The sequence below is a fragment of the Notothenia rossii genome, assembly GCF_949606895.1.
Source record: "Notothenia rossii genome assembly, chromosome: 8".
Lineage (NCBI taxonomy): Eukaryota > Metazoa > Chordata > Actinopteri > Perciformes > Nototheniidae > Notothenia > Notothenia rossii.
In genome coordinates this window covers 35876350-35896616 of record NC_136906.1, presented here as the reverse complement: position 1 = coordinate 35896616, position 20267 = coordinate 35876350, and the positions used below count along the sequence as shown (strand labels likewise).

Below are 20267 nucleotides of genomic sequence, written 5' to 3'. Positions count from 1 at the left end.
ACAGTGTTAACAAAATAAAAATATACTGCTGTTTCTGGTTTAGTTTACGACGGATATATTTAGTTATTGTTTTGATATTTGTAACACAAAAGCGATGGAAAAAACCCACAGCAACACAGAAAAGATGGTTTTAACATGACCCAGCGGTCTAGTATTTAATAAAAAACAATAATGTCAAAACAAAATATTACTACTAACTTTATTGTGAAATTCAAACTGAATGGTAAAAGAATAGTTTCTGGTCTATTCTGAGCCCGATCTCTGTAGATAAATAAAAATAAAGAACTACGACAGATATGTAATATATTTAATGCAGCCGAACCATTTATTACAATTCATTCATGTGATGACTTTCAAAGAGTAAAGCAAGCACTGCTGAATAAAGTAGGATTTTATCTTTTACGAAACGTTTTTTTCATATGGAATGCAGTTGGAGGTCAACCAATCACAGAGCTTGAGAACTAATCACGGGGTTTGTCAAACAGCGCACATGGTGTAGTCCTAAACGATAGCTGGGGATTCTGGGTAGTGTCTTCTGCCATCCTTTACTCCGAAAAAATACTTGTTTCTCCGAATCGAAGGAGAAAAATGCAAAAGCATTGCACACAATTTAAACCAATCAATGTTGTGTAATTAACAAGGATAATCTGGTGTTTTTTAGTCGATGAGTAGTGCAGATATCACTGGAAAATCAATCGACAGTAAGGGGAATACTTACTTCCGGGTGTACAATTGTCCGTTATCCAATGGGAATGGACGCTCACATTGCCTTTAAGGGCAGCCGACACAAACGAATGCCGTGCTTTCATGAGCGTCAAATCCCGCCGCAGATGGGAATACATTGCAGTCAGTTGAAAGCTCTTTGCGTCCCTTTATGAAGCTGAAGGAGCCTAGGAGCGTCAAAACTGCACGCCACGGGATCCTGACCAAACGTCACTCCTGGACGATTATGGAGTGAGAGTGTGTTGACTGTACAAGATTTTCAAAGCATATATTTTTTTAAATATTTGAAATTGTTATACTGTATAATGTGCTGTGTTTCACGACTAAAAACAATAACCAAATGACTGACCATTTTACTAACTTGTGATATACAGATGTAGCACTGCATTTCAGACTCCAGTTTACAGCTTCCTGCCTACGACCTGCCTACGACCAGTATAGAGGAATGTTAAGCCCTCCCACTATTTTCCAAGAGGGCGTTGCCAGATTTTCAATTTCAGGTTTTAACCAGGAGATGGCGCTTCATTCACAAATACAGAAAGACAAGTTTCATGGACTTTTAGTTGTGTTTTGAAGAGCATTTGAACACATCAATATTTTAGATCAACTAAAGTATATCTAATCTTGTAATTCAATAATATATAGTCTTTTTATATTAAATAATCGTAATTATAATGTAAATGTTTACATTACACTTCTTTATTTGTTATGCTCATACTTTTACCTTTACAATCGTTTGCTTTAATATGCAGTATATCTTTTGTATATTTTTATGTTTGCTTCCCCCTGCTCCCTTTCGGACACATACTGTATGATTTATTGTTATTATTAATATGAAGATATTATTAAGATAAGATAAGATGTTACTTTATTGATTGAACATTTTAGTTTAGAATGTGCTGTCCCACGGTAATTCAGAAGGCTCACAGGTCACATTCCGACCATTATTTAAAACAATAGGTGCTTTCACACCGTCTACAGTTTGATTTGTATAGAGGGACCTCTGTGGCTGAATGGCCAGATTAGGTGTGGCGCATTTATCATAGGTGATCAGAGCTAACTGCCTGCCGTCAGATTTCATTTAAAAAACAGATCTGATTTTAAGACTACTTCAGCGCTAATAAAGAATGATAAGAATAAGAATAATGCGTATTGAACTGGTTTCATTAATTAGTGAGTTTATTTAACACTAGAACCGCCAATCGGATCAATTTGTGTGATGTGTGTTGTGTGTGTGCAATGTAACTTTTTTTCAATAAAATATTAAAGTCTCCCAGTCCGTGACTTTTCTTGAAAGTGTGTTATGTAGCACCCTATATTGTTAAAAATTGCATTCTAATAGCAGGATTTGACAGGTTTAGCTAGGCCTATACAAAAACCTCTGGCGGTTCTAGTGTTAAGGTAATTAGGTACAGTAGAAGCCCTTTTTTATCAGTAACGAATTTAGCAGTTGAACATAAAAGTCAACTAACTGAGGGTCACTTGCAATGAAAGTGTTGTGTCTAACTGTAAGCTTGTCACTCAGAGTAACCTACAGTTAATCTAGCTGCTGGAGAAGAAAGATCAGGGGGGGAGGGGGGGAGAGAGCTGTGGTTGATGGGCCATCAGTTGTGTAAATATACAGCTGAGAGCTGCCGTTTCATTCAGACTGTTTAAAAAACGGTAACAGCGGACTATTTTTCTTAGCGGATGCATGTCAATTTGAATCAATACATATAACTATTTTTTAAATCAATACAACTATTTTTTAAATCAATAAAAACATTTTCTAAATCCATAAAAGCATTTAAATTAATATTCGGAGTCATGTCGTTACTTTGTTGAGAATGTGGCCATGTAATAAGCGGGATAATTTGCAGCGACTTGTTCCTTATGGGAAAAATAACACCTGTCATGTGTGTGTTGAGGTGTGTGTGGTTAAAACACTTTCATGAAGTGAAGGAGGTTTTCCTTCTATAAAACAATTGTGGGCAGCAGTGAGTGTCACGGACATGAATTCATAGATCAAGGCAGACTGGTGCACACACTCTCCTGTCCTGCCAGGCGACACACCCGTTCTAAGCCGTGTCCCTCATTCCTCACATCCAAGCTGCATCCCCACAAGTGTATTATGTTGTTACATAGTTTCAGATGTTATGTTTCAGTTGTGCTCTCTCTATGTTCAGTGATGCAAACTTGTCACCTTTCGGCGAAATTCGCCGTTTTGAATCCAAAATAGGTCGTTTGTGTGATTCATGTAGATCTGCAATAAAAATATTTTTGGGGTATGGGGGGGTCTGGGACCCGGAGTAATCTGCGGCCGTGAGCTGTTATGTGTCATCATGACATGCATGGTGTTCTTTTTTATATATATTATAATGAAGTGCGAGCTGTGTGCTCGAGTCTTCCTGCCTGTCGGCTCTGCTCATGGTGGATGTATAATAAGGCTCTGCTGCTCCGACATGATGTTCTAGCTTCCGCAGCTACATTACCTATGGGTGCGTTCGTTAATATTAACTGTGCGTCCGGAGTCACTGTGGCACAGACTGGACCGCTGGTGAACAGCTGTTAGAACGGGCCGTTCAGGTGTTCAGAGCAGAGCTCCCTGTTGGAGCGGCAGAGCGTGAACTGAAAAGTTTTTTTGTGGCAATATTATTTAAGGAATCGTTGAGCTAGCTAGCTAGCATACATTGTCACTATCTGCTAACGTTAGCTTTAGCCTTCTATTTCTAATAGTTTTTTTCATAGGCTATAAACAGAGGTGGTATAAGTATATATATATATTGTACTTGAGTAAAAGTAGAAGTACTCAGATCTTGTACTTGAGTAAAAGTAGAAGCACATAGATCTTGTACTTGAGTAAAAGTAGAAGCACTCAGGTCTTGCACTTGAGTAAAAGTAGAAGCACACAGATCTTGTACTTGAGTAAAAGGAGAAGTACTCAGATCTTGTACTTGAGTAAAAGTAGAAGTACTCAGATCTTGTACTAGAGTAAAAGTAAAATTAGTCAGATCTTGTACTTGAGTAAAAGTTGAAGTACCAGATTGTAGGAATACTCTGTTACAGTAAAAGTCCTGCATTCAAAATGTTCCTCAAGTAAAAGTAGAAAAGTATTCTCATCAAAATATAGTGAAAGTAGCGACAGTAAAAGTATTCATTGTGCAGATTGGTCCATTTCAGAATAATATATATGATATGTTTTATAATGATTTATCATGAAAGTGTTCTCAAAGCTGGTAAAGGTGCAGCTAGTTTGAATGACTTTGTATACTGCAGGGTAGCTTGTGGATTTGCTCCAGGTGGAACTAAAGTCTGATTTAACACTTGATTATATTTCACATCATTCATCCACATCTGTAAAGTAACTAAAGGTATACATGTAGTGGAGTAGAAGTAAACCATGTACCTCTGAACTGTAGTGGGGTAGAAGAACCTCTGAACTGTAGTGGGGTAGAAGAACAAAGTAGCAAAACATTGAAATACTTAAATAAAGTACAAGTATCTCAAAATTGTGCCCAAGTATAGTACTTGTTGAGTTTATGAACTTAGTTACTTTACACCATGTGTGTATACAGATAGAAAGACTAAGCCTTGCACAGAGGCATGAAAATACATTTTCAAAATGCTCAAAAGTGCTGCCAAAATTATAAACTGACTGCTACACAATTTAAAATAAATGCTTTTTATATATTTCTATTAGATGTGACTCTTTGGCGTTTCTGTTATTATTAACACTGCTGCTTTAGTTGTTCTGCTAATATCCTCTGTTATTCCTCATTTTAAAGCCGATATTCTGTGGGGTGGGGGAGCCAGGGGGTCGGATCCTTGTCACCTTTTTCACATCTGATGAGTTTGCATCCCTGTATGTTAAAAAGCCTCAGTCACCTTAATTCATGTAATAAAAACATCTCAGGTCAGTAACACTCAAAGCTAAATGTGCAATACCATTTAGCACTGTATCTGACTATATTTCACATGAGCTCCAGTGTGGAACCCCACTGCACCCCCTGGTGTATCAATGATCCATTGCAGCTGGCTTCATTATAATTACATATATCTATCACGGGGGCGGTCTCAAGTCAAGCTGGAGGTTTTCCCTTGAGCGAGGGCAGATCACGTACCAATCACGGCCCTCGTGTTTCAAACTGTCTGAAATGAATCGCTACATCTGTAAAGATTTTCACTTTAACCACATTTTGATTTGCTTTCCAACTAACAGACAGATGTGTGGACCTCACCTCCTTAAACTCTACTCAAATACACAGAGGCAACCAGTCAGTAAACTGGACATCTGGAAATCTCACCAAGTCTTCAGTCTCTGAGTTCTGGGAGTGAGTCAATGTTGTCCCGTGAAGCTCATAATAAATGACGTAGAGCAGCAGCAATGGATCATGTTTAAAGTATATTGTGATTTATTGCACTTATCATTGACTCTCTTGTGTCCCCTTGCAGGAGAGGTGTGTTGTCTATGTCCGGGGGGATAGAGGAGTTGGGAGGAGTGCAGTGGGAGGTGCTGCTGTGTCTCCTGGCTGTCTGGGTCGTTTGCTACTTCTGCGTTTGGAAAGGGGTCCGTTCCACAGGGAAGGTTTGTGAATATATTTGTGAGGATTCATGGGCCGAAACTATCTTCTACAACCTGGTTTGCAGTTAAATGCCATTGAGAACTTTTCTTCTTGGAAAAAACCTTAAAGACAAAATTAATGTGTCAATATTATCAATAGATGAGCAACAGGGCATGGGATTGTGATGTCATCAACAGCAAGTCGGCCATCTTTACAAGATAGCGATCACAACCTATTTACTTAAACAGTGCGGCTAACGATGTAGCGTAACCTTTTTTTTCATGGTTGGTAGCAGGGGCGGCGCCAGCGGGGAGCTACCAATCCTGGGGGGGTGCTGAAGCCCCCCCCAGGATTGCCAAAGCACCCCCTAATAGTCCAGCAGATATGTGAAATATCTGAAAGAATTGTGCTTTTGATGATAAAAGCATGACATTTGGCACACTGTTAGAGCATGCCCTAAGGAAGATCTTTGGCTATAGGGCCATCGCAAATTTGTCCAATGGCGCCAATGGCGGCCATTTTGAAAATGGCCGCCATTGGTTGTTATTTTACCAGTAGTTTAGGATCTAGACCACCTAGGATCTTGATTCTGGTGGCTAATCCTACATTTTCAAGGATGGGGAATGCATTGGTACTATTTACAACATGCTAGAATGTAGTTAACTATATGTATCTGGTATTCAGGGAATAAAATACACAGTAAACCATTAACATATTTATTATGGTGAAGTCATACATGTTACATAATATATATGAAATATTAAAGGTTTTCAACTAAATGCAGACTTAGTTCTGAAAACACAGTCCATCACAGTGGCAAAGGGCACTGCACTGAATTGCTGCATTGACACATTTGCATTGTCCACTGCACCCCTTTTTGCATCCACAGCGGAGGAGTTCACAATAGGCCTGGTAATGTGGTCCAGTAAACTTCCCATCCACCTGTGGCCTTCCTCTTCCACCCCCAGTCGTCTGGGGATGGGAGTTCAGGGGCTGCAAACATCATCTGTCCCCAGCAGTGACCAGCTTGGAAGGCAGCTCTCTTTGTGTGCTGAATCGATGCTGCTTGTGTTGGGGGGAGTCCTTCAATTGTTCTACCTTTCTGGGTGAAGAGCTGCTTGCGTGCCTGATTGACTGACTCCTGGCTGCTAGTGTGCCGGTCATACAATACCAGAGAGCAGTTTCACTCTCACTTCTCTACTTCCCCTCTTCTACTACCAGGCCAAATCTGTGGCCATGATTCATCATTCCATGGATCGGTAAGGCAGGCATTGGAGATTCTGAATCCTGGTCAGATCACTCTGGATCAACCTCTATACGCTGTGGCAAAACAAACCCAGTGGAGCTGGCCAGCAACTCACAGTGAAGATCATTTTATTGTGATGTTTGTTGGGTTTCACATTGAGATGGCAGCACTCAAGGTACTTGGCGACCTCCTGGAGGGGTAGCGGGTGGACAAGAGCAGTGTCATGTTCCCAGTTCCACTTCTGGTCTATCATCCTGCAGCTGAAAATGGAGTTGATGATCTATGTGCGATCAATAAGAGAGGCCGAATACTGGATACTAGAGACCTTGCAGATGCAGCAGTCATTGACACTCTGAACCAGATTGAGAAACAGGACGGGTATGACACGTATACAGTGGAGGAAATAAGTATTTGATCCCTTGCCGATTTTGTAAATTCACCCACTTACAAAGAAATGAACAGTCTATAATTGTAATGGTAGGTTTATTTTAACAGTGAGAGTAAGAATATCAAAAAGAAAAACCAGAAAATGACATTATATAAAAGATAAACAATTATTTGCCTTTAACTGTGGGATATAAGTATTTGATCCCCTTGCAAAAAACAAGGATTCTGGCTCCCACAGACCCGTTACATAAGTCCATTTCCTTTAGGAAAGTACCCCTCATATCAACTTGTTACCTGTATAAAAGACACCAGTCCACAGAATAAATCAATCAGATTCCAACCTCTCCACCATGGGCAAGACTAAAGAGCTGTCTAAGGACCTCAGGGACAAGACTGTAGACCTGCACTTGGCTGGGATTGGCTACAAAACCATCAGCAATGGCTTGGGGAGAAGGTGACAACTGTTGGTGCGATTATTCGGAAATGGAAGGGAAAAAAATGGACATCAATCAACAATCAATTACCCTCGGTCTGGGAATCCACACAAGATCTCGCCCCTTGGGGTATTGATGATCATGAGAAAGGTTATGTATCAGCCAAGAACTACAAGGGAGGAACTTGTTAATGATCTCAAGGCAGCTGGGAGCACAGACCCAAGACAACTATTGGTAACACACTACACCATAATGGATCAAACCCTGCAGCGCCCGCAAGGTCCCCTGCTCAAGAAGAACATGAAAGGCCCTTTTGAAATTTGACAATGAACATCTGAATGATTCAGAGAAGGCTTGGTAGAAGGTGATGTGGTCAGATGAGACCAAAATGGAGGTGGAAACATTATAATCTTGGGGTGTTTCTCTGCTAAGGGGACAGGACGATTTCCCTGCATCGAGGAAAGGATGGACAGGGCCATGTACTGTAACATATTGGCCGATAGCCTCCTTCCCTCAGCCAGGACACTGAAAAGGATCATGGATGAACAGCAGGACAATAAACCTGAACATACGAAACACAATACAGGAGCTGCTAAAGAAGAAGCACATTTAGGTGATGGATGGGCCTAGCCAGTCTCCAGACCTTAATCCCATAGAAAATCTGTGGAGGGAGCTGAAGTTTTTGAGCCAAGAATCAGCCTCAACACCTGAAGGATTTGGAGAGGATCTTCAGAGAGGAGTGGACCAAAATCCTTCCTGAGATGTGCACAAACCTGGAGACCAACTACAAGAAGTGTCTGACCTCTGTGTGTCCAACAAGGGTTTCTCCACCAAGTACTAACACACAGTGGTGTAGTCTACTTTTTTGTAGTGGGTATACTGTAATAATTGTATTCATCCTGTCTCGAAGCAACACCTCATGAACACCATCACACTTACTAATGCATAGACTAGTCTTGAGACTGGTTATGTGTTATCAACATGTCAATGTATTATAAGCATTTTTATGTGACTTTTAACTGCCAGAGACATTAACAATAAAAAAATAAAAGAATGAACAATGATGGAAAAAGCCCACTTATCTTCTAGGGTTGAACAATTAATCGACATTTTTATAAAAATCTCAATATGGCCTACTGCAAACACTGTCTCTGACACAGCTCTCACCAAATTTCCAACTAAATCCTGTCCACCCTTCTCCGTGAGCTCCTGGGCTATTTTGTGTGCTCTGGACGTCTCATGTCGTCTAATCTTGTTTCTCAAAGAGGCCAGAGATGTTGATCTGCTTGAATCTGAGGACTGGATCTTAAAGTGCACCCACTCCTCAGACATAGACACTCGTTGTTCTGTGAGGACACCTGTTGATTTTGTAGTGCTGCAAAGAGCACAACCTGGAAATAAACAAAACCATGACTAATTAGCATAATACAAGTTTTTACCAATAATATCTGCAGAAAAGAGCCAAGATTTACTCAAAAGTATTTAATAAACTGCTTACAATATTTACATCATGGCTAACAAATGCATGAAAAGCAGATAAAAGGAGAAAAATGTTCCACTTTTTCAATAGCTAATTATTTGACAACTACTGATAACTAACATATAGTAATATAATGGTGCAAATGTTTTAAATGCACTTTTAACATGACCATGAATTAACTCTCATTTGCATAGTCATTGACTTTATGAATTTATGTTGTTTCGATCAGCTTTCCTTTGCATGTGTGCTGACATTTACCTAACTTTCTGTCCCTCCACTCTAACCAAGGATGCCTGTTCTTACATTCCAGCTACTGTTACGTTAATGATAACCATGCTAATTCCACTTACCGGGTAAATTTGCGGTAGCGCCGGGCTCGTTCTCTGTCACCTTTAGGACAGCCGCCTGACCTGGCTCTTCTTCTGTAGTGGTAATAGGGGAAAACTTCGGAAAACATTAAAATATTTTCGTCTGTTTTCGTTTCATGTTTGCTTCCTGTTTAGCGCTCCGCGAACTTGAAGGACGGAAGGATCAAATTCTGATAACGTTAGAGAAACGTGGGGTTTGTCAGAGCCGAACAAAGTGTGTTGCTGTTGCTTAGCAACAGGCCAAAGGCGACGGAAGCCCCAGACGTCCAAAAGTATTAACACAGAAGGGGGCGAAAGCGTGAAAGCGAAGTCACAAAATGATGTTGTTACGTATCATCGCTCATTTTTAAGAGGGCATACGGAAATCACTGGCATTTTCTAGTGGGTATACGGCGTATACCAGCGTATCACGTAGACTACACCACTGCTAACACATGTGTTGCAAGGGGATCAAATACTTATTTCCCACATTTTAATACATATCAAATTGTATCTTTTATATAATGTACATTTCTGGATTTTCTTTTTGATATTCTTACTCTCACCGATAAATTAAACCTACCATTACAATTATAGATTTTTCATTTATTTGTAATTGGGCAAACTTACAACATCTGCAAGGGATCAAATACTTATTTCATCCACTGTATGTCAGTGAGCGCCTGGACGAACAGAATAAGCCCATCAAAGGTCCCATTAAAAGTAAAAACCTCCCTCTATTCAGCCAGCCTCCAGTCCAAGATAAGTCCATGTCCCAACAACAGCTCTCATCTCTGAAGAATGACTGTTCTCTGTTCTCTAGGCTGTACATTGTATCTGAGATACGTGATGGAAGTCTGGATGAGTTTTTGGGGATTAATTATGTGAAATATAATAAACTTGAAAACCAGGCATGTCCATCATCCTTGTCACAAATGGGCAAGCTCAGAACTGGTACCAAGTCAGACTTGGTGAGCTGTTTGGAGGACCTGATGTCTTTCCAAGAGAATGCATCCCACCACACAGTTAATGCCTCATCCTTGATGGGGCTACTCTTGTGAACATGCTACGACCTGGTGCTGCTAAGATGTTTTTTTATTATGCGCAGAAAGCGTTCTCACCATACATCCTGTCTCAGCTGGAGCATGTCAGCAGAATTGATGTCGTGTGGGATAAATATTTCCCCGAAAGTCTGAAGGCTGAAACACGCAGCAAGAGAGGGAAGGGAGTTCATAGACGCGTTGAGCCATCCAGTGTCATTCCTTGAAACTGGCCAGAGTTTCTGCGCATTGAAGACAAGAAGGCTGAACTGTTCTTCTTCCTGGCAACCAGTGTGACAGCCCTCAACACTGGCAGACAAATAATCAGTACTTGCAACATGCACACATGAGGAGGCTGATACCCGCATCCTACTGCACCTAGGAGATGCTGTGAAGGAAGGGTATAGCAAGGTGTCAATACGCACAGTTGACACGGATGTGGTATCACAGCAGCCCAATCGACCCAGGCCTGTCGTGAACTCCTTCTGAATGTGTCAAGGTAGCAATTCAGTACACTGCCCTTTGCCACTGTGGTGGACTGTGTTTTCAGAACTAAGTCTGCATTTAGTTGAAAACCTGTAATATTTCATATATATTATGTAACATGTATGACTTCACCATAATAAATATTTTAATGGTTTACTCTGTATTTTGTTCCCTGAATACCAGATACATATAGTTAGCTACATTCTAGCATGTTGTAAATAGTACCAATGCATTCTCCATCCTTGAAAATGTAGGATTAGCCACCAGAATCAAGATCCTAGGTGGTCTAGATCCTAAACTACTGGTAAAATAACAACCATTTTCAAAATGGCCGCCATTGGCGCCATTGGACAAATTTGCGATGGCCCTATAGCCAAAAATCTTCCTTAGGGCCTGCTCTAACAGTGTGCCAAATGTCATGCTTTTATCATCAAAAGCACAATTCTTTCACATATCTGCTGGACTATAAGCACCCCCAAGAAATATGTTTTACTAATTTTTTCTATTTTTTTTATTTTTCTTTAAATTAAATTAAATTAGAAAAATTATTGATTACATCAATGCAAATTTGAAACAAACAAATGTTTGACCAAAAACATAAGGCCAACACAGGTGATATGATTAGGCCAATGGCCAGCACCCATTAGATCTTTGGCTAAATTACTTTGTGACACTTGAGTGACTTCCTGTTAGCTGGAGCCCCAAATTATTTGCAACAGCAAAGTGACAAATGGATGTTTTTTTATTCCTTAAACGACCACGTGTGGACACTCAATCAAAACCACTTGAAAGCGAGAGGGATTCTGCACATAATAGGCCTCGTGAGTACAAGTAGCTTACTTCTGGCTCTCTGTGTTTCATTCAAGCTCTGCTCTGTGTGTGTGTGTGTGTGTGTGTGTGTGTGTGTGTGTGTGTGTCTGTGTGTGTGTGGCACGAGCCATTTTGTGTGCGTGCGCAAGCACAGGTGGGTCTCTACCGGAGATCGTTGTGGTTAGCATCTGGTGCTAGCTAGCCAAGCTAACGGATATAAGGAGCTTTTTCAACAACAAGTTGGAGGGAGAACTCTCTCCTGTCAGACTGAGAGTCTTGGATAACCTCAGCTCAGGTGAAGTAAAGGACTCTCAGTGTTTAGATAGTTAACTTTAGTCTAGTTATCTCAGTGGGTTTCAAACGTTTTTTTTAAAAAGGGGAGTGATTTGTAAAATATCTATAAAGAAATAGAACATCTGTTTACAGTTTCATATGTATGTTGAGAAATGTATCCATAGATCTCTTCATTTTGCTCTCAAAATGCACCAGATTGATGCTTTTAACTTCAATATTTAAAAAAAAATCTTCCCAGGGGAACATGCCCCCGGACCCCACTAGAGTAGGTAAGGTCCACTCCCCACTTGTAAAAATAGCACTTTACCCCTGCTTACACCTATATGCCGTGAGCTGATTACCGAGCCTTCATTGTAACAGTCGCGGGTACACTGTGTGTGCGTGTGGGGAGTGTTGCAGTCATACTTGCCAACCTTGAGACCTCAGAAATCGGGAGTGCAAAATGGGGGGGGGGGGGGGGGTGCTAGTGGATCGCCGGAGCTGTTAGGTTAACATTAACATGCTTATATTGTAGTTCTAAGTGCAATGCCTTGCAGCCTGTAGCACAATCCTTGATGGAGCATATGTGTGGGCAGGAAAGGAGTGAGCAGAGATTTTTGTTCTGTCTTCTGTGACTATCTGCCTCACCCTCTCAGACTTTCAGTTGCGCGCGCTACTAAAGAGACGTGTTGCCATGGAAACCAAACAATGGTGTAGCTGTATTAAAGTCAGAGTGGAAACAGTCCTGAGTAAATCTGATTTTGTCAGAAATCGGGAGACCCCCGGGAGGAAATGAAATCGGGAGTCTCCCTCGAAAATCGGGAGGGTTGACAAGTATGGTTGCAGTAGAAAATTCAACTGTAGCGCTGGTGCATTAATTGGAAACCCTTAAAGTTTGAGCACCCTCTATGAAACGTCAAGCTACCCCACAGCACCCCCTAGAGAAAATCTCTGGCGCCGCCACTGGTTGGTAGGCACTTTTGCATTGTGGATGTAACAGTGTGTTACGTATTGTAGCCCGAGTTATATAAGCACAGGCTGAGCCCTCTACTGGACTCTATGGGTACTACCTCTCAACCATACTATGCAAGCATTCATCAACTGAGATATCTATAACCGTAGCCGGCCCCCTGCCTACCTGAATGCACGCGCAAGCCCACCATATACGTATAAGGCGGCCTCGCCTCCTGACTGTCATCCTACACTTCTCTTCAGCGAGCAGCATAGGACAGACAGGGCCCCGAGTAGAGGGCTCCGCCTGTGCTTATATAACTAGGATTACAATACGTAACCCACCGTTATAAGTCAAACAGGCTCAATCAAACAGGCTCTTTTGGTTAACAGCCACTGCACCGCAACCTCCTCTCCTCCGGTTGTGCCCGGGGAGAAGTCGGGGCCGCAGTTTACCTGGCCGGTAGGGCACACTCAGACACGTTTACCTCGTGAATAGTGTCCCCTCCCGCCCATAGGCAGGCAGGGAGTATGGGGCTTACTGCGCACCACGTTTCCCGGGTCCCCAAGGAACACGAGACAACATAGGTGTATTATGTCCGGGGGGCCCACAGCCGCTCCCCCCCCCACACCAGTCCTGTGTTGCCCCAGCAAGCACAGATGACAAGAAGGAGCCAGACATGTCCAAGAGATAAAACCTTATGAATGCTGCCCCTAAAGCACACAAACAGCTGTTCAGTGCGCCTAGTGGCACCCGTGCGCTCCACATAACATGCCAGCAAACGCACCGGGAAGAGGAGGTGCAATTTAGCTTCCCTGGCCCTACTATGGGGCCACTAGGATGACTGACAGACGCTCTCGTTTCACCCTCTCCAGCAGTTGGAGAATGAGGCGTACCGATGGAAAAGCGTAGGGCAGCTTTCTTGGCCATGGCTCGTGTGCAAACGCGTCCACCCCCAAAGGGCGGATTGTCTCGCAGAGCCATAGAACACCACAGGGCGCAGTGGCTGTTGTGCCGGCTGGCAAACAGGTCCACCTCCGTTCTCCCGAACTGGGCCCAGATCTGCTTCACCACCTCCGGGTGAAGCACCCACTCGCCTGGCAGGGGCCCACCTCTTGACATGAGGTCGGCCCCCTTGTTCTCCAGTCCCGGGATGAGGAGGGCTCTCAGAGACAACACCACCTCTGAAGCCCACAACCATAGGTTCTCTGCTGTGGTCAACAAGGTGGCAGAGGAGACTCCGCCCTGCCTGTTGATGTACGCCACTGTGGTGCTGTTGTCGCTCCTCACCAGCACATTTTTGCAGCATCTGTTTGAATGTATCGAATTTAACAGTGATTCCACGTACTCCACGGTCTATCACAAACAATCAGAGTGATAGTACATCAAACACACTTAAACTGGCTCTATTAAATGTCAGGTCTTTAGCAGGTAAATCATTTGTAATCACCAAGCACAATCTGGATTTAATTTTTTTAACTGAAACTTGGTTAGACCAAAACAACAGCACAGCTGTTCTTATAGAATCAACCCCTCACAACTGTAGTTGTATGAGTCAGGCAAGACTGCATAAGAAAGGGGGTGGACTAGCTATTTTGTTTAATGACTTATTTCAATGCAAGCAGACTATGTATGGAAACTTTGCTTCTTTTGAATATGTGGCCCTTCAGCTGAAATGCTCCTCTCGAGCTCTTTTCCTAAACATCTACAGACCACCCAAATACTGTGCAAGCTTTTTTGATGATTTGACCGAGTTGCTGTCTATAGTGTGTATTGACTTTGACCGTTTAATCATTGTTGGCCATTTATATATCCATGTTGACAACCCTGAAGACAGAGGGGCTAAAGAACTGTTTTGTGTTATCGATAATTATGGACTGACTCAGCATGTCAGGATTTTAAATATATAGATGTCGGGTCATATTATATAAATGAAACATAATGATGACAGTTTATAACAAGTGAATGAAATGGTGTTTGGCGATTAGGCTCAGGTTTTGTAGGATGTCATTCGGGAAGGGAAGAACCGTTTCCGATGAACCCCCCCGGATCTAGACACTGGTGGTGGTGATAAGTGGTTAGGTCCGGTTGGAAGGGAGAAGGTTGGGCTTGGCCCTGAGTTGGAAGCAGGAGGCGAAGGGGTGGAGGAGGGTTGCGCGTTGACACCTGGAAGACAGCTGATGGAAAAGGGGAGAGCATATATAGAGGGATTAACAGGTGCGATGATTAGGCTTGTGAACGGAGGGAAGTGATAGGGAGCGCCACTCCTCAGCTAACCTATCATTTAGTGAAGGGAGCGAGTATTGCCATGACGCGCAATACAAAGTGATAGGTCTTCCTGCCTGAACTTGCGCTGAGCTTCATTTCAATCAGGAGAGACGTGATGTATGGAATACATGTTTATTATCGGGTCACATTATATAGGTGACAGTTTATAACAAGTGAATGAAATGGTGATTAAGCCCAGGTTTTGTAGGATGTCATTCGGAAAGGGAAGAACCGTTTCCGATGAACCCCCAAAAGAAGTGAAAGTATGAAGTACTGAACGTGATGAAATCTTACCTTGTGGGATGCAGTGGAAATCTATGGATGAAATGAGAGGTTAATACATGTGGGGATTTAGACATACTGATGCCTCCTAGGCATCCTCCCTGGACGTACAGGGCTTCCTGGACATACAGGGCATCCCAGACATAAGGGGCGTCCCGGACATACGGGGCTTCCCGGACGTACGGGGCATCCCGGACGTACGGGGCATCCTGGACGTACAGGGCGTCCTGGACATACAGGGCTTCCCGGACGTACGGGGCATCCCGGACGAACGGGGCATCCCGGACGTACGGGGCATCCCGGACGTACGGGGCATCCTGGACGTACAGGGCGTCCTGGACATACAGGGCTTCCCGGACGTACGGGGCATCCCGGACGAACGGGGGATCCTGGACGTACAGGGCATCCCGGACGTACGGGGCAACCTGACTTCGCAGGGACACATTTTATACAGACCCGAAGGTTACAACCTGGACGTACAGGGTTAGACATGCAAGGATAAACATGAGCCGCGGGGCGAATATACGTGCTGACATGCTAAGAACCACCACCAGTTATATGCATACGTACCAATTTGAAGGTTGGAGAGACCTTTGGATAGCCAGCACGGCACTGGGGTTCCGACGAATGTAGGATGAGAAGCGGTTGTTGTAGGGAAGAGGAACAATTACTTTGATTGCGGCAGGTTTGCTGCACCTATCCTGAACGAGCCCTGAATGCTCTTAAGACACCACCACCAGTTATATGCATGTTTACCAGAGGTAAGCTGGAGAGATCTTGGATAGCCGGCACGAGCCGATGCCCGGCGAAGAGGGAGATGTAGACAATGTAATGCGGCTGTTAGCTTGAGTACTACCTATGGACTACCTATGTTGCAAATGTATTATCTTTTCAATTTACACACGGCATCTATTGCACGTCTGTCCGTCCTGGGAGAGGGATCCCTCCTCTGTTGCTCTCCCTGAGGTTTCTCCCATTTTTCCCTTTAAACTGTGGGGTTTTCTCTGGAGGTTTTTCCTTGTACGATGTGAGGGTCTAAGGACAGAGGGTGTCGTATTGTCATACTGATATTCTGTACAAACTGTGAAGTCCACTGAGACAAATGTAACATTTGTGATATTGGGCTATATAAATAAACATTGATTGATTGATTGATTGAGTACAATGATGCATGAATATCATACCCTGCTTAACATAAGCCATGTGAGCATGAAACCAAATATATGAGTGCAATATGAGCAGCATGAAATAATATTTGCTTAGGTAAATGCTGAGACATGACCCATGATATAGGCAGGGCTCAACGCTAACTTTTAAAAGTGGTTGCCAGGGTGGCAACCAGGCATCCGCTTTTGGTTGCCAACTGAAAATACGGTTGCCCTTTTTTTTTTTTATACCTTATATTTTAAATAATTAAGATGCTATACGTTATACATCAACTTAATAATGAACATGTGACACAAGAATGTTCAAATGCTTTACAATAAGTAATTAACGCACTTATTTGAACCTAAGTGGTAGTAAACTTGTCAGCCCTCAATTGCTGGTATACAAAATACCAGTAGTGCTGCTGTTGTCCTGTCTTCATAGATCCCTCACAAATGAATTGAGCAAGTCACCAGTTTCTTGATCATCCATTGTCTCCCTTTCAAATGTGGGTTTTCTTGACCTTTGTGCTGACCCCCACCATAGACCCATTGCCCCTTCAGCATTGAAGTCTTGGATTGGCCAGACTAATACATTTCTAATGTTAAATAAATGAAAACCATTCATAGTTAAACATTTGATATTAATTATTGATGCTGTAAATTACCTTTAATATGTCTAACTATATTTAAAATGTGTTACCTTTTTATAGAAGTGATTATAATTTAATGCAACCATTTTCTATGGTAAAGTTTCGTTTTGCACTTTTATTTTGGTAGTAATAAGATCGGGACTCTTATTTTGAAGGAACTTTTACCGGAAGTGAATGGAAAACATTCCTCTTTGTTTTTCGTTCGGGTTTTACCTTACGCTCCATCAGTTGAATCACTTTGAACATTCATTGGAGAAGTTGAGGTGTTGGCTGAACTTTTTATCACACAGTCAAGCAACTTATTTTTGCTTCGCCATTTTGTTGTAAAACAAACACACGGCGCACCGCGCACGCGAGTAAACGTGCATCGCTTTCTGGCTCCGTAATCACGCCAATGCACGTGCAATTTAAGTATCAGGTTCCGACTGGTCACAACAATTAAATATCACTCTTAAAAACGAATATGAACATTTATCTATTTTGGGGTGCACGTTTTGCTGTCCTTATTTCTTATGTTAAAAACTGGTTGCCACTGATGGCAACCAAAGTCCAAGAAGTGGTTGACATTTTCCAAATGGTTGCCAATGGCAACCTGGCAACCGTTATTGTCGAGCCCTGGTATAGGACTAGCTTAATTAGCAGTTTAATTACGCCACGGTGAGATGTAGATGCTGATGTGCTGGTTGGGTGATTAGACTGTCTTCTATCATCTTACATGAGCTTCTCTTTCTCCCTGAAAGAAACCCCCCAAAACCACGGATGGGCAGCATCCGTGGCTGTGTTGAAGCTTGAAACAGCGGTACTTACTGAGCATTGTGACGGGTAGTAGTTACCCGAACTGCATAACTCCATGCTGTAACGCGTTACACCCGTTACGTATTGCGCCGAGGCTTCGGAGCGTGTGTCGAGTAATCCCCGCATCTTTTTGTGAAGCATGTATCGAGGCTTGTATCGTTTTGGGCCAGTGACGTCATCGATGACAAACGAACCACGCTGCCTGTCGATACCACGTGACTGCTTCGGGAAGCGATTCGGATCATTTGAACCGTTGAGCCACAACGCTCATAATACCCATGGATGTATAACAAGAACCATATTACCCCTCCTGTACCCGGGTCCGCTGGTGACACGATGGAATTAAAAGAGCTCAGACCCTCACTTATATAGAGGTCGGAAAATGTCATAAGTATAAATAGATACAAGCATAAATAAATGTAGGAATAAAACATGAATAAATAAATGAATAAATGCAGATTAGATATATCCAGTGTTTTTGGGTAAATTCAGCGTGTGGGCTGTGGCTCAGCTGGAAAGCAGCCGACCCACGACCGCAGGGTTTGCTTATAGAAGCTACAGCTAAATGAGATAATGCAGTTAATAAATGTATTATGGTTTAGCCTTCTCAGGCTACAACGTGGTTAAGTTTATGAATAATATTAAGGAATACGAATCCCTCTTTGCAATGTTTACCAGCCCCCTATAGGCTTTTCAATCACAATCGTTCAACTGAATGAAAACAATATTGTTAACATGAAAATAGGATTTTATGTTCGTTGTTTAGAGTTATTCTAAGGCTTTACTCATTGGGAACTCGGTATGAGATAGAGCACAACTGTTGAGATTTCCAATTTGCCTGTTTTACACGCTTTGACCAACAGGGGGTTTATGTTCAAATGAAGCCCATGATGAAGCCTGATGAGATGAACCCTTTGCGAACCAATTGGCTGGAAAGCTTCAAAGCTTCATAAGGCTTCATCTCGCCATCACTACCTGCTTGCCACCTAAGACGCACTTAGAGACCAGTACTGCTACTGAGCCGGAGGAGAAGTAGCTTCGCTGAGATGTAACTTGAGCCCTGCCTGCCTGCGAGAGGGGTTGTGGTTGAAGCCGGAAGTGGGTGAAGCTTCGCAAGCGATGAGGGCCCGTTCCGCGTGAAGGCCGGAAGCGCCGCATTTGAGCTGCCCTGATGCCAGTGATGCCCTGAAGAGAGACTGAAGGCGTGTGTCAATTGTTTGCCTGAAGTAGCCCATTTCCATTAAGCCGGAGGAACTTACGTGGAGCCCAGTATCCTTGTCTTTTTCTTCCGCGTCCGGGTTTGCGGGGTGGCCGGCTAGAACCGCTAGCCAACTGGGGAATGCCGCCTGTAGCTTAATCCGCAAGACTGCGGAGCTGATGAATATATACCCGGAGCTGGGACGAAGCCCTGCTGCTGCTTGCGCGTTGACACCTGGAAGACAGCTGATGGAAAAGGGGAGAGCATATATAGAGGGATTAACAGGTGCGATGATTAGGCTTGTGAATGGAGGGAAGTGATAGGTTAGCTGAGGAGTGGCGCTCCCTATCATTTAGTGAAGGGAGCGAGTATTGCCATGACGCGCAATACAAAGTGATAGGTCTTCCTGCCTGAACTTGCGCTGAGCTTCATTAGGCAATTACAAATCAACCCTGACAAATATGTCATGCGGAGTTCCTCAAGGCTCCGTCTTAGGACCTTTGCTTTTTAATATACTGTATATATGCTACCACTGGCTCAAATTATTAAAAACAGCGATCTAAGTTATCACATCTATGCAGAAGACACCCAGATTTATTTTTAAATGACACCGGGAGACTACTTTCCGATTAGAAGACTGAGCAAGTGCATTGAGCACATCAATGACTGGAGGACTCAGAACTTTCACCAATTGAACAAACAAAAAACTGAGATCATTGTTTTTGGAGCAAAGAAGGACCGATTAAAAGTAATCGCAGCGCTGCAGTCGGCAGACTACAAAGTAACTCAAAGCTAGAAATCTGGGTGTAGTGATGGACTCAGACCTGCATTTTAACAGTTACATTACAACAGTTATTAGGTCTGCATACTATCACCTGAAGAACATATCTAGGATTAAAAAACGAATGTCGCAACAGGATTTAGAAAAACGTGTCCATGTTTTTATTTTCAGTAGACTGGACTACTGCAATAGTGTCTTCCCAGGGCTCACAAAAAGATCCACCACAAAGCTGCAGCTGATTCAGAACGCTGCTGCTCGAGTCCTCACACACACTAAAAGAGTCGATCACATCAGTCCGGTTCTGAAGTCTTTACACTGGCTTCCAGTCTGCCAAAGAATTGATTTGAAAATACTATTGCTAGTTTTTGAATCACTAAATGGCTTAGGACCGAGGTATATAAACGATGTCCTGCATAACTATGAACC

General features: G+C 42.8%; 1 protein-coding gene across 1 annotated transcript in view; it reads left to right on the top strand.

Annotated features, from left to right (window-relative positions):
* LOC307016181 (sodium- and chloride-dependent betaine transporter-like) overlaps positions 1 to 20267 on the top strand; it is a gene marked incomplete at its 5' end in the record, with an annotated part of 92434 nt that overhangs the window by 36234 nt on the left and 35933 nt on the right. The window contains 2 exons of the mRNA XM_079645218.1: positions 4922 to 5033; positions 5155 to 5287. Of these exons, the coding sequence (XP_079501344.1) occupies positions 4922 to 5033; positions 5155 to 5287 (245 nt within the window). The remainder of the gene's footprint in view (positions 1 to 4921; positions 5034 to 5154; positions 5288 to 20267) is intronic.